Genomic DNA, 14,805 nt, shown 5'->3' on the forward strand with positions numbered 1-14,805 from the left:
TGCCTCTTCAAAAAGCATCTTTGGGACGACTGGGATAACTGAGAATCTCCATAGAAACAGGACATTGGAGCAGTTATTACCTCTCTGTTCAGAAGAAAGTCCGTCCTGTAAATCAACTGAGCCAGACGACTTCGATCCGATAACATGGGGAAGGTCATGGGGAAGGTTTAGAATAGCCCAGGGACTCACCCGGTCTCTTTAAAACAAGCTGCAGCAGCACAGCGTCTCCAGATGTGATGAACTACAGGGATCTGTAAGCTGTTAGATGCGCTACTTTAGGGGCCTTTTAGAAACAGAAGTTGCATATATGCTTTAGAATTAGTGACAGAAGGAGTCTTCTGAATTTTGACCTGTTGGATGGTAAATGACTCCTAGCTAATTTGTTCTAGAATAAGCTCTTTTTTGCAGTAAAATTCCCCCCACCCCAGGCAAATGTCATAAGGAAGGCTTCACCTGTTGAGTTTTTATTTGCTACATGGTTGTTTAAGTAGGAATAGTAAGAAATTATTAGGGATATTGCTGGAACAGTGGATAACTTTATTCTCACTTTGACTTCCTTTTCAGAAGACGTGCTTGCATTGTAAATAGCTCAGGTCTTTAGGCTACACAATTAAAAGATAAACACAAAAGGAAGAAGTAGTAGAAAGCTCAGTGCCTATTTTGAGTATCTTAAATTCTTGAACCGAATGTAGTTTGGCTGACAATCATTTGTGTGGTTGCGGAAAAAAAAATAACAAAATTTAGGGCCAAGTAGAGTGTTAAATATTGAGTAATTTTAATCAGCTGAAATTACTTGCAGGCCAGAGTTTGAGGATCATTTTAACTCAGAGGTCTCCAAACTTGGCAACTTTAAGCTATACTGGCTGGAGAATTCTGGGAGTTGAAGTCCACAAGCCTTAAAGTTGCCAAGTTTGGGAACCCCTGTTCTAACCCTTATTTAACCTTAAACTTTATTTACTTATTTATTTATTTTGTCAAGCGATTATAAACTCTGCAGCTTTCTATTAATTAGGAAAAACTTGATGTATATAGCTCTGGCTGCTTTTAATAATTGCAGAAAAATGATGTTAGGAGCTTTAATTTTCCCCCAGAAAATGCCTGTGTCACATTTTACATGGGCACTCTTCAGATGTCTATTTTGCAACATTTATATGATGCTCCAGTGTGATTTTGAACAGTTTAAAAAAACAAAGTATAAAACATACAGTAAAATGTTATGTAATATAACACCCAGAGCTGTATTTTTTTTTGAGCAGTGTACGTTGGTAAGACAGTCACAAGTTATGGTTCTCTTTCAGCATTTATCCCTCGCAAGCAGACGTATTGAAAGTTGAAACTTAGATTTGATGGATTACCCTGAATTCTAAACTGAAATTTTTCTTTGTCCACATTTTTAATGTCATGCATGATTTTATATGCTCTTATCTTTCTTTACCTGCTTTCAGTTCCAGTTAAAAGCCCCAGATGTTGGTCAGAGTTACATCGGGCTTTTTAGTTTCAACTGAAGTCTGGTAGCATGACAAACTGCTTTAGATCTTTAAGAGTTTAGATTGTCATTTCCTTTAAATTTTCCAGGTATACAATGTAAATTTTACAGTGCAATGATCAGAACGATATACATTATTTCTCGTGTAATATCACCATTGATTTATATAGGGATGGTGTTTTAGCTGCAGTTATATCTGCAGTTCCTTTTCTTATGATTTTATGTATTTTACACTAAGTTACATGACCATTTTGGAGCTCTGTGAAATCCTTTTTTGAACATCTTGGTATGTTCAGCAAACTTGACCATCTCACTGCTTATCCAAACTACATTTATGAACATCTTAAAATTCATAACCCATGAATTGTTCCAATTTGCTCATCTCTTCAGTGTAAACTCTGACATTTATTCCTATTTTGTGTTCTTTAACCCAGTTACAATCCTTGTCAGCATCTTTTCTTTTAATCTCACGGCTCCAGTATTTGCTAACAACATTTACATGAAGGATTTTAAAAAATCCATATATCCCTGCTATATACAGTAGATCTTTCTGTAAAGTCTGAGTGTAACATGTCTTCAGATTGTTGTCAACCTCTGTCCTGGTTTTTCTCTGGCTATTGATATATCTTTATCTTCATCATATTTGACATCTATCAAAACCCCTGTGAAGGCTAGATAAGTTTCTTCAATTCCTCTTCATCTTTAACACACTTCTTCAGACTGTGACCTCTCTGCTTCAGGAGATTTCAAACTTCAAGAAATTCTAAGGATCAGCCACTTAGAAATCCTTTTCTTTTGCTAATACTTTAAAAATTCATGCTCCTTCCTTTTTTTGTTCTGACTCTTGTTCTCCCACCCACCCTCTCCATTACAAGTATTAAAATCTGTTGTCTAAAAGATTGGTTCTCAGTTGGTACATTCAGCATTCAGGTTCCTACACATCGTTTCTTATACTACTTGTAGCACATTGTTGTTCTTTTCCAATGGCAACCTTCTTGCCTGGGGTCTCACTTTCTACTACTGACTTTGAACTTATTTTTTTTAATGGTGAAAGTATTCATTGTAACATGGATTAATGTAGGGCATGGATAGGCAAATGATTATATTCTAAAAATTATTTAAAATGCCAGGATGAGGACCATATATCTGTGTACACAAACATCACCATCTATCCTAGGTTTTGGCTATGAAACTCATATTTTCATAAAACATACCGAGTTTTGCATAGAAATGAACACAACACCTTGTTTGTTTTGCAGTCAATGCAATTTTGTAAATAGCTTATTCCAAAATTAGTTCCACATCATTGGGACTTATTCCTAATATTTATATGCATTGCATCTTATTGCTACAATCCTGAACCTCTTTACTGCATATAGGCATTAAGTCCAAGTTGAAAGGATCATGTATAGATTGCAGGCTGTGCTATAATTAATTATATATATTTCTATAAATACAAATTGCAGGTGCACTGCTAGTGACAGAATATAATTCTTATAAGATTCTTCTCTAAGTAGGCAGACAGAAAGATACTGTAAAAGTAATTCAAATTAGTTTTATTTAACTCATACATTAATTTTATTTTGCCAATACATTATGTTGCATACAATTAAAGGGAGACTATGCCCTCCCCAATATAACCATGGTACATTCTTAGGAAGGAAAACAGTGTAAATAAAAGGGTGTCTAGGATGTGGATGTGATACAATTTTTACTGGATCTACACATGTCTACTAAATATTATTGAAGTAGTGAGGGAGGGAAAGAAGTGAAAATGCAGAGAATCTACAGAGTCCAAAGCTTTTTGTATATTAAAAATACTGTAAATCATAGTATTCATTGTAAAAGAAAAAGTCCATTTTAAGAAAAACATTTTTTTATGCTAGGATATTATTACAGCTAGATGCAAGATAAACCATAAAAAGATGGAAAAGAGTGTGACATTGCAAAGTGGAAAGAAAGTAAATGTAGAACACTAGGCTAAAATTATAGGTACTGTTTTGAACAAAAATAATTAGTTGAAAACTGATAGCTTTGAATAAAATATACCTAGCATGAACATTAATATAAATCAAAAGATGAAAGACAAATTACTCGTATCAGACAATGAGAAATATATCATGAAAAACTTGGATGAAATTTAACGTGTGCTCTCCTTGCGAAAAGAGTTTAATCACACGTCCAAGATAGAAATAAATTATACTGTTAACATTTACTTTTAAAGAGCACTAATAATTATTTGAAAAGTTACTAAGAGTTATCTTTTTTCTGTCCCTATCTGAATATACAGTAATTTCTTGATGAGATTTGCATAATTCATAGAAAGTGATTTAGTTAAAACGTTTTTGTCACATCAACAATATACAAGATCTTAATGACTCAACACCAAATGCTCCAAGATACAAAGTTCCCCTCTATTGTTCGGTAGCTACTAAGACATTTATTTCTATGATCCCTGGGACTCTCTGCTGCTTCCAAAACCAAGTGATGTTGCAAAACAACTTACACCAGAGACAGTTACAAACAACTCTTTCTTGATTAAGCTTAACCAGGATTCTTTCTTTTTCTTCTTCCATTCAGTTGTATTGGCATCTCAGAGCCTCCCCGGACAAGTCCCTGCAGTTTCCTTGGCAAGATTTTTCAGAGGTGGTTTGCCATTGCCTCCTTCCTAGGACTGAGAGAAAGTGACTGGCCCAAGGTCACCCAGCTGGCTTTATGCCTAAGGCAGGACTAGAACTCTTGGTCTCCCAATTTCTAGCTTGATGCCTTAACTTTAACGCTAGAGCAAACCGGCTCTCTTTAACTAAGATAACTGAATATAATCAACACCATGACACTGACTACAAGGGTAGGCAGTTGATTAGCTGACACTGCATTAAAACTTGCTTCTGATCTATTTCAAATTGGCTGGCTTAGTATTTTTTAAAAGTGTTTTCTTCACTTCTGCAATAATGCACTTCATTTTCATGCTGAAAAAGGAAGGGTTTCACATCTGCTATTTGAGCTGAACACTCTTCCTCCATGCTCCTGAAATAGCAGTTGGTCTACTTTGAGATTTTTCACCCTCAGTATCCAGAGTTTTGCACCCCAGAGCGTTTGATCCAAACATCAGGCATATCAGGTTTGCTATTTGGTAGAACAACTGGATCCACGCCTCCAAATCCTCCTAATCGTGTTCTTCTCAAGCCATTGTTTTGCTGGGTTGCTGATGCAGAGGTGTCAAAGACAGTCTCTCTCAGATCTAGCCTCAAGGTGTCTCTTTTTCCATTCAGGTGACCTCTCTGAGTGGAACAGCAAGAATCAACTCCATCTAAATGATCTGGACAGGAGCTGTCTGATTCCACCATTTTTATGCTGGGTTCAAAATCACTGAGAGAGGTCTCACTGGAGACATTCTGAACACTGAAAGAGCTACCAGTGGCATAAAGGCATCTGTGAAGATCATACAGTTCAGCTTCTGGCAGATTACTATTTTCTGAGGTATAATCTGATTTTTGTTGATTGGCATTGCTGGAATAATGAGATTTATTGAGCAGTCTGTCATCTATTGTGCTGGCTGACTGGGAATGTTCCCAGGCTTTCGGATCATATTTTTGGCATCTGCACTCTCTGCAGAGCTCATCCTGATGATTTTCTGCTTCTGTCCCTGAGTTACTTCCAGGCTTGTAAGGAGAAGATGTTTGCAAGGCAGGGCACTGACAAAGAGATATATGGCATCTTTCAGTTTGCTCTAGCTTCTGTCTGTCTCTCTCAAAGGATGAGTGAAGCTCCATTCTAGGGCACCGGTTGTCCTGGAGCTGAATATCTTCCGATAAGACAGATGGACGATTGGACAGTTTGCTTGTGGAAGTGCTATTGTCAAAGCTGTCACTGAGTTTCCGGGCCAAAGGCTGGAGTTCATATTGTTCATTTGCACCATTGGATTCTTGATCTTTTGCTAATCGGTTCTGTTTCTCATTTCCTCCACAGGTGAAAGTTCTGCTGGAGGAGTTAGGGCTCTCGGAGTAGTCCTTCAAAATATGAATACACGGCCAAAGAATTTGCCCACAATTCTTATTTGGACCAAAGAAGCAGCACAGAGATTGGAAGAAGAATGTGGCAAAGCCACAGCTGACACATTTGATCATCATCATAAAAATCCCTAACTTCCTGTATGCCAGCACAGTGGCAGGTAACAAAATCACACCTGCGGAAAACAAAGCAGAAGTTCCCATGATGGTAGCACAGCTCATCTGTTTCAGGGAAAAGGCTACCCGGCTCAGGCGATCAGAATGGGAACACAAATGGTAGGAAATGCAGTAGTTCACTGTGAAGTCGATGGAGAGGCCCACGGCTGTTGAAACAAGGAGGGATTCCATAGCATTCAGCTGCCATTCCAGTAGGACCAAAAGCCCAACCGTTACCAGAGCAGTACCTGCGATAGTGATAACCGAGAATGCAGTAAGGAGGACATTCCAAGTGGTGAGCAAGAGAACCACAAAACAGATGGCTATTGACAACCCCAGCACTACCATGGTCTCTGTGTCGGTGCTGTGCTGGAGATTATAGAGCTCCAATTTACTGGTGAACCAACCATTTTGAAGCCCCATGGGAGCTACTTTGATCTCTTGTCTTATCCATAAGCTAAATTCATCATAGAAATGTTTTGCCTTGCTATAGTTGGAGCTGTAGTAGTAAATTGTTTGAAACTCTAGCACCAGGGCAACAAGGTTGCCCTTCTCGTCGAATCGGAGACCAAAGTCGCGAGCTTCAGCTTCTTCTCTGTTGTGCTCGGTGATCATCATTTTGATGCAATGAAGAAAGACTTCTCTGCCATATGGGAAGGAGAAGTGATTACAGCAGAGGTTGAAGCTGTGGTCTCTCTTAGAGCACTGTCTGCTGTCCATCCACTGCTGAAATTCCTCCATGAAACAAACTGTGGATTTTTGTTCCACGTCAGCATAGTAAAACGTATGATTCTTGACATTCTGGCAGAATTGCAACAGCCACTTTTGCGCTTCAGGATTTTCAATTGTAAAGGCCGAGTCCCTCACCAGAGTGCCATTACTTTTAGGATTAAAGTGATCCCCATTGTCCACTGGGAGTACACCCCATACAATAGAGATAGGCATGTGCATGTCTTCTCTTTCTAACCTTTCAAACATGAACTCATTACAATATTCAGCGTCATACCTCTCAAAGGGGTGATTTAACCTGAACACTTGTATAGATGACAGCTCCAAAGTTGGGAGCCTTAGTCGAGGACTTAGACAGGAAATATAGGCACCACCTATAGCCAAGGCAGCAAACCAACAGATCCAGATATAACGGAATTTGATTACTCCACAAGGAAGAAGTTTCTCAAATAATAATTTGGAAGTTTCACACCACGTAGTCTGGATATTCTGGAGGAGATAATGGAAAGACCGAATCACCCTTTTGTGCCCAGTATTATTCCAGTAGTGTTCTGGTTTATAAACACACTTCCTTGCTATGAATCGTTCATACAGTACAGCTGAAGCTGGGAGCCACGTCAACATAAATATCAAGTTCACCAGGACAGAAGTGCCCATGTAGATGGCAAAACAGCGTATGGCCGTAATGTAACTCATGTAGCTTGTGTAGAAAGCAGCACCAGTTGTCAGGCAAGATGCCACCGTGAGGTAACCAAAATGATGCATGGTTGTTCTCACCCACTGCAACAGTCCTGCAGATGGATTCTGGCTCTTGCTACGATTCCAGAGGTCAAAAAAGACCAAGGTATGGTTGGCACAAATACTGCTAAGAATGATCACTGCAGATAGGTTTGCAAAAGGGAAATAGGAGAATTGGAAGGCCACCTTGTACAAGAAATACGAAATCATCAGGGTACCAAAGACAATCATTATGATGACAAAAGTGATAAAGACCGAGTGTAAATAACAAAAGATGCTCAGAAATATTGCCAGTATTGCCATGATTGGATACACGGTATCCAGGAAAAGGTAGTGCTGGAATAATTTCTGCTTAAGGCCCAAGTCCATCCCAATGATGGAGGTGTAATTATCAAACAAGTCCCCTGACTCAAGATTATTTAGGTAGATTCCCAACATGGAAGCTCCCTTCGTGGTTGGCAAAAACAACAGGGTATATTTTAGTGTTGGCACTTGATATCCCACCGTCTGCAGGCTGAGAAAATCTCTGTCCACTAAGAAATGAAGGAGCTGGTAAACTGCATGGAACCGAGTGCATTTCTCTGGGAGTTTAGAACACTGCACGTGTTTGTCTCTTTCAGTCTTGAAACCAACGCACGAAGGAACAAGAATGCCTTTATGGTAGTCAGGGGCACAAGAACGTAGGAGGGTGAGGGTGTGGGAAACATCCGCTTCGGTAATATCGAAGCAAGAAGATCGGTTGTGTAGGGCAGCAATATAGTTCCCAAGAGACCAGCTTGGACAGCATTCGTTGGCTTCAGTACGTTGACACAGGTTCCCAAACTGTGGATGTGAACGGATCTGGAAAATGGCCAAAAAGAAAATTATAAAGAATTAGGTTTCTCCACGTCTCTCTTCCTTTTTTCCTTCTTCTTATCCATCCCCCACCCAATATCCTCATTTTCTGTCACTCTGTGGCTTTGTTGTGCTGATGACAACATGAAATCAAATAATCTTGGGGTTGGCAACCAGAAATCAGTGTGCAAAAACTGTCAAAAGATTATTTGATGATAATATAGGAGGGTGAGCTGGAACTACATTTCTCTCCTCATCTTTTGCTGCGTAACATAAGCATAAAGACAGTAGAGGATGATGACGATATACTTGCATGACATCTGAGTTAAGAAAGATAACTACTTCAACCTTTATTCCAGATGCCAATTACCTTTTATACTGGATACATAAGCCATCCAGAGTCGCTTTATCAGGAAGATGGACAGCGTATGCATTTGTCTGATAATAACATGAAGTTTATAATGTCAAACATAATAATACTGTAACAGGATTTTAAAAAGTTATCAAGCATGTGAATGAAGTGGACATTTTCAGATTTTTCTTAACTTTTCATCAGGCATAAAATAACATATGCTTTGATACTTAAATGCTGTAGTTTCACAAAGCGTAAACATACAGGTGAAACTCAAAAAATTAGAATATCGTGCAAAAGTTCATTTATTTCAGTAATGCAACTTAAAAGGTGAACCTAATATATGAGATAGACTCATTACATGCAAATCAAGATAGTTCAAGCCGTGATTTGCCATAATTGAGATGTACTTTCATTTTAAAATTACCCCCAAATATAGATCTTTCACTTAAAAAATATCCAGTAATCAAAGGGCTAGCTTTCCTTCCCTTTGTTTTCTTTTCCTTTTCTCCTGCCTTTCTTGTAGTTTATGCCCTGTTTTGTTTTTTAGAGCAGCAAGCTTTTACAATGAAACATTTGGATAGGTGATAGATAGATAGGTAAATACACAAATCTTGTTTAATCTGCTTTTTAAATAGAATCAATTGGGAATGGATATTTCCTATATTAAGAATGGCTACTGCTTTTAGCTTATTTCAGAATAAAACCCAAAACAAAAATTTTCCTTTCCCTTCTCCTACCTTCCTCTAGGTATGAACTAATGCAGTATTCTGAGATTATTAAAGGAGATGGTTAATTCACCTGCCACCAGGATTGCTACAACTATAGCAATCCCTATAACAGAAATTTATTTATTGTTCGTTAGTTTGTTTATTTGACTGCCCAATTCTAGTGAACTAGACCTAGATTACTTCTATAGTACGTTTCTACTGTAATATTCTTATCTTTTCCCCTTTCAAATTTTATTTCCTCTTTTTTCACAAATCTGTTCTGATCAACCAAAAAAGAGTTTTTTTAAAATTACATTTTGTTGTTCATTCAGTATTGGAAGATGCTGGAATCTCATTCCTTTGTGTGCATGTGAATGGTCTCAGAATTACATAAGATTTTTAGAAGTGTAAAACTGGAATCTGTCACTCTGGAAAATGTATCTATTCCTCAAAGCACTACAAACCTTATTCTGCTCCATTTGACACATGGATTGTATTGCTTGCAAATTCCATAAGCTCTCAGCAGTTGTAGACATGAAAACCAGCTGAGAATAATTCTTCCCTGAAAGGAAAACAAAATACATGTAATAACAAAGATGAAGAGACCAGACAAATTATTTGGAAAAACAACAACAATAATAATGCTCTTTTGATTGCCATTGCATAACCACTCTTTTGTGAACAATTAATTGAAGAAGAAACATTGTTCTGAACTACTCTTTACCTCCCATAAGAATTGAGCATCATATTAATTATTTTTATTATTATGTTGCTTGCACATTCAGACCGATGTTTAGCCTGGATTTTGCATTTTTGTCTACCTTTTGATCTGAGATAGCAGATGTTGCTTAATAATATTAAAGATATTGTGTTGTAGGATTTATGTTATTCCAAGTAAAGCTGCCTTTTGCAATTGACTGATGGTGCTTTTGTCAATACTGTTAGTGTTTAATGGTGTTCCACATGTTTTGGAATTGCATCAAAGGCACCTATTACTATCGGTAGTATCATAGTATCTTTGATTTCTTTTGCCATATTCTATTTATTTATGTTGGTTGCAAATTCAGCCAGATGTTTAGAATGGATCTGGCATTTTTATCAGGACTGTTGGATGAGCATCCAAAGCTGCAGGACTGCAGGAAGAAAAGTTGTCTGCTTAATTACTATTAACCAGATGTTTGGCTGGGTTTGGCATTTTTATCCACATATCAAGTCCTTCTTAAGGACTAGGACAAGCAGAAGTTGTTATTTGATGGTCTTAAAGGTATCCTCACAGAATATAAGCTTTCCGTGTAAAGCTGCCTTCACAATTGACTGATGGTGATTCTGTCAATGCTCCAGATATTTTGGGGGTGCACCCAAGATGCCTGTTAATATTGATGCTGTCTTTGCTTTCTTTTGCCACAGACATCCTACTTCTATTGTCAGCTCTTTGTAGGTTATGATTTTCTTCAGTACTTTCTCTTCTACTTCGTTGTCTCCAAGTACTGCAGTGTTTATTATGCAGACTTTTTTTTTTTTGGTCTTTCTTATTGACAGTTAAGTCTGAGTCAGTGGTGGGACTCAAATTTTTTTACTACTGTTTCTGTATGTGTGGCTTGGGGTGTAGAATGGCTTGGTGGGTGTGGCAAGGGAAGGATACTGCAAAATCTTCATTCCCTCCCCACTCCAGGGGAAGGATACTGCAAAATCTCCATTCCCTCCCCACTCCAGGGGAAGGATACTGCAAAATCTCCATTCCCTCCCCACTCCAGGGGAAGGATACTGCAAAATCTCCATTCCCTCCCCACTCCAGGGGAAGGATACTGCAAAATCTCCATTCCCTCTGTTAAGTATGGTTGGTGGGTCCCAGGAATAGACGAGACTTGGCTAGTGAACAACAGCTCTTTATTTGCAGATAGATTCTGAGACTGAGACCCTAGCGCACGGCAGCTCTTCTTATAGAGCTGACTGCGGCTAGGCAGCCAATGACAACTCTTTAAGTTTGCTGCGCTTGGTTTCAGCCAATCGCGGCAAACCCTGTATGAGCCAATCAGGAACATTCAAGCCAGCCAATCACGACCCGGCTTTTCTGGACCAATAGGAATGCAGGGTTTCAAGCCTGCTAATATGGAACACCCCTCCCCTCTTGGTTCCGTCCAAGGGGCGGGGTAACGTAGTCACGTAAGTAGGCGGGTCTTCGGATCCGCCTACTTGACTTGCGTGGTTCATAATGTCTCTGGTCGTCATCAGGTTCGGACGGGCTCCGTGTCACTCTCAAGCTTCCCGATGGAACTGCCTGGAAGGGTGAGCCGGGCCTATAGCTGCGACTCCTGCCTGGTGTGTCTGGGTTGGTTGAGTCATTCGCTCTGTTGTTCCCGCCTGGACTCTCTGGGCTGGTTGAGGTTGTCCGGCTGCTACTTCCAGGTGAAGCACCCGTCTGCCTCGATTCCCTGTTAGTAGGTAAGTATTGCTGGTTTAATGTTTGATTTTTATTTAATGTGTGTGGGGGGTGTTCTGCATGCACAGATATTGGTTCTTTTTCTAAGTTTGAGGTCCCCCCCCTCTGATTTCCTGGTTGGAGTCTGTGAGGGGAAAAGTGGCCAGTCTAGACCGTAGCTGGTCAATGTGCCACTTCCAGCTGCTCCTGTCGGTGGTCTCGAGTTGGTAGGACCGGGGGCCGGTGACTTGGGTGATCTTTGCAGGTAGCCATAGTGGGTCCCCAGTAAAGTTTTTGGTGAAAACAGTGTCTCCCACGTTGAAGGCTCGGTGTCTGCTAGTAGATCCAGGGAGTTTCTCTGGAGTGTAAGTAGGGTGCAAACTGTCTAGAGGTGACCGGAGCCTTCTGCCCATGAGTAATTCCGCTGGGCATTTGTTTGTGGTGGTGTTGGGTGTGGTATGTTGTATTAGGAACATTTTGTTGATTTTTTCGTGGATGTTGCCGTGTTCAATCTTTTGGATGGTCTTTTTGTGAACTGAACCATGCATTCAGCTTGCCCATTCGCCGCCGGGTGAGCGGGCGATGTCAATGCGTGTCGGACGCCACAGTCTGGCAAGTATTGCTCAAACGCCAATGAGGTAAATTGAGGTCCATTGTCAGATACTATCACATCTGGCAGACCATGCGTGGCGAAAAGTTTGTTTAATTTTTTGATAACGGCTTCTGTGGTGGTTGTTTTCATTTTGCTTCGAGCCAATTTGAGTAAGCATCAACAGTGATTAAAAAGGTATGTCCTTTGGTTGGCCCCGCGAAGTCAATATGGATTCGTGACCAGGGGCTTCTGGGGGTTTCCCATTCTAGTGGTGGAGCTGCAGGGGGAGTCAAGTGAGTCTCTTGACATCTGCTGCAAGCGGCGACCCAAGTTTCTATTTGTTTGTCCATGCTTGGCCACCAAGCGTAGCTTCTGGCCAGGGCTTTCATTCGCACAATGCCCGGGTGCCTGTCATGCAGCATGTCTAGAACTTTTTTCTGTAATGTTTCTGGTATAACCACCCGGTCTCCCCAAAGAATGCACCCCCGTTGTGAAAAAGGTTCAGTTTGCTGGTTTTTAAATGGTTTAAAGAGTTCATTTTTTTCACTTTCTGGCCAGCCTCTCTCCACCCAGCTGAGGACTCGCACCAAGCGTTTGTCCCTTCTTGTTTTGCGGGCAATGTCTTGCACGGTCAATGGCAGCGTGGTTACTGTTTCTATTTGTAAAATTGGTAATGTGGGTGCTGGGTCGTCTTGCACATCTGGTAGGGGGGATCGGCTTAAAGCATCAGTGTGCGAGATGGTCTTGCCGGGTCGGTGTGCTAAATGGTAATTATAAGCGGCAAGAAATTCAGACCATCTCGTCATTCTAGGTGACAGGATGGTTGGAGTGGGTTTGTTCCCAGCCAAAATGCCTAGTAGGGGTTTGTGGTCCGTAATAATTGAAAAAGTCCTACCATAAATGTATTCGTGGAATCTTTTCACTGCGGAGACAATGGCTAGGGCTTCTTTGTCCAGCTGGCTGTAGTTCCTTTCCGGCTTGGACAGGGTTCTTGAGAAGAATGTGATGGGAGCCTCTTTCCCATTCAGCAAGGTGTGGCTTAGGATTGCCACAACACCAAAGGGTGATGCGTTGCATGTGACAGTCAGCGGCAGGGTTTCGTTATACTGAATAAGGACTGCGTCGGAAGTTAAAAGGTTTTTTATTTGTTGGAAGGCATGTTCCTCTCGCCTTCCCCAGGTCCAGGATGCCGCCTTATCCAGGAGCCTATGCATAGGTTCCGCAACAGTCGCCTTCTGGGGTAGGAAAACATTATAGAAATTAATGAGTCCAAGGAATGCTTGGAGTTCCGTTTTATTTTTCGATCTGTGGGCTTCCTTGATGGCTTTTAGTTTTTTGTCAGTAGGATGAATTCCATGTCTGTCTAGGAGGTACCCCAGGAATTCAACCCTTTCCGTACATAGTTGGCACTTCTCTTTTTTTACTTTGAGGCTGGAGTCTTTAAATTTTTGTAAGACTGCTCTTAGCCGTTTCTCCAATTGTTTCTTATTGGGGGCTGCTACTAGCACATCATTGAAATAGGGTATGACTCCTTTAATTCCCTGCAGCAGTCTTTCCATTAGGCTTTGGAAAATGCCAGGTGCGACGCTGACTCCAAATTGGAGTCGGTTGCATTAAATGCCCCTCGATGTGTCACGATCGTTTGTGCCTCGGCGGTTTCAGCATCGACCGGCAGTTGTTGATAGGCTTGTGCCAGGTCGAGCTTTGCAAAGATTCTGCCACCCCCCAGTGAGTGTAGGAGATGCTGGACTACTGGCATGGGGTAGGCACTCTGCTTCAGGGCATGGTTCAGGGTGGCCTTGTAGTCTCCACAGATTCTCAGGGAGCCATCTGGTTTGATGGGGGTGACAATAGGTGTTTCCCAATGGGCATGGTCGATAGGTTCTAAAACCCCTTGCACGATGAGCTTATTGCTCGTCTATCTTAGGTTTGAGTGCAAATGGCACTCGGCGTGGCTTGAGGTGGATGGGAGCGATGTCTGGGCTAAGATTGAAGGAGATTAGGGACCCCTTGTACTTGCCTAAAGTGTCATCGAAGACCTCTTGGAAGTCTCGTACGAGCGTCGCCTCCCAATCTTCTTCGTCTGTGTGATTGATGCCTGCCATCTCAATCCCTAGCGGTGTGAACCATTGTAATCCAAGTAGGCTGGGGCGGTCTTTATCTACAATTGTAAGTGGTAAAATATTGGTGCGGTTTCTGTAGATGATCTTGAAATGCCCGATGCCAGCCACTGGTATGCGGTTCCCTTGGTAGTACCTCAGGATCAATTTCTGGTCACTTAGTTCTTGGCAGCGTATGCTGGGTATTAGATGCTTTATGGTGCGCCAAGAGACCATGGAGAGGTAGGAGCCAGAATCTACCTCCATGGTGCATGGTTGGTTTTCAATACCGACCTCGATACATATCTTGCGTGCATCTATTGGTGAAGAATCGGCGATGATAACTGTTTGGTGTGTTTCTTCTCTTTGTGGTGCCTCGTTGAATCTTCTGTTTCGGCCGTCCCTGCTCCACCGGCTGTCCGTCCGGCAGTCCTGGTTTTTGGTGGGGTTGCCATCTTGTCTTCTTGGGCTTTTGCCTCGACGCCGGGGGCTGAAGTTTCTTTTATTACGGCATACTTTAGCGCTATGCCCCCGCTTCTCACAATGTCGGCAAACCGCGTCCAGGATCTTGCATTTGGAACGCGGGTGATTTCCTCTGCAGCCGGCACACTGGTACCCCGACTTACGACCTCGCCGGTCTCGCCGATCACATTCCGATTGAAGTCGGTGAATTTCTTTTT

At 41.3% G+C, this 14,805-nt stretch overlaps 1 protein-coding gene across 2 annotated transcripts in view; it reads right to left on the reverse strand.

The window, feature by feature from the left end:
• Window positions 1–4,158: 4,158 nt before the first annotated feature.
• DISP2 (dispatched RND transporter family member 2) overlaps window positions 4,159–14,805 on the reverse strand; it is a 34,400-nt gene continuing 23,753 nt past the window's right edge. For both annotated transcript variants that reach the window (XM_087921811.1, XM_026704106.2), the window contains 2 exons: window positions 9,480–9,577; window positions 4,159–7,959 (listed from right to left, as the gene is read on the reverse strand). In XM_087921811.1, the coding sequence (XP_087777937.1) occupies window positions 4,552–7,959; window positions 9,480–9,577 (3,506 nt within the window). In that variant the 3' untranslated portion in view covers window positions 4,159–4,551. The remainder of the gene's footprint in view (window positions 7,960–9,479; window positions 9,578–14,805) is intronic.

This window comes from Pseudonaja textilis, chromosome 1 (assembly GCF_049901715.1).
Source record: "Pseudonaja textilis isolate UNSWEBS1 chromosome 1, rPseTex1.2, whole genome shotgun sequence".
Classification (NCBI taxonomy): domain Eukaryota; kingdom Metazoa; phylum Chordata; class Lepidosauria; order Squamata; family Elapidae; genus Pseudonaja; species Pseudonaja textilis.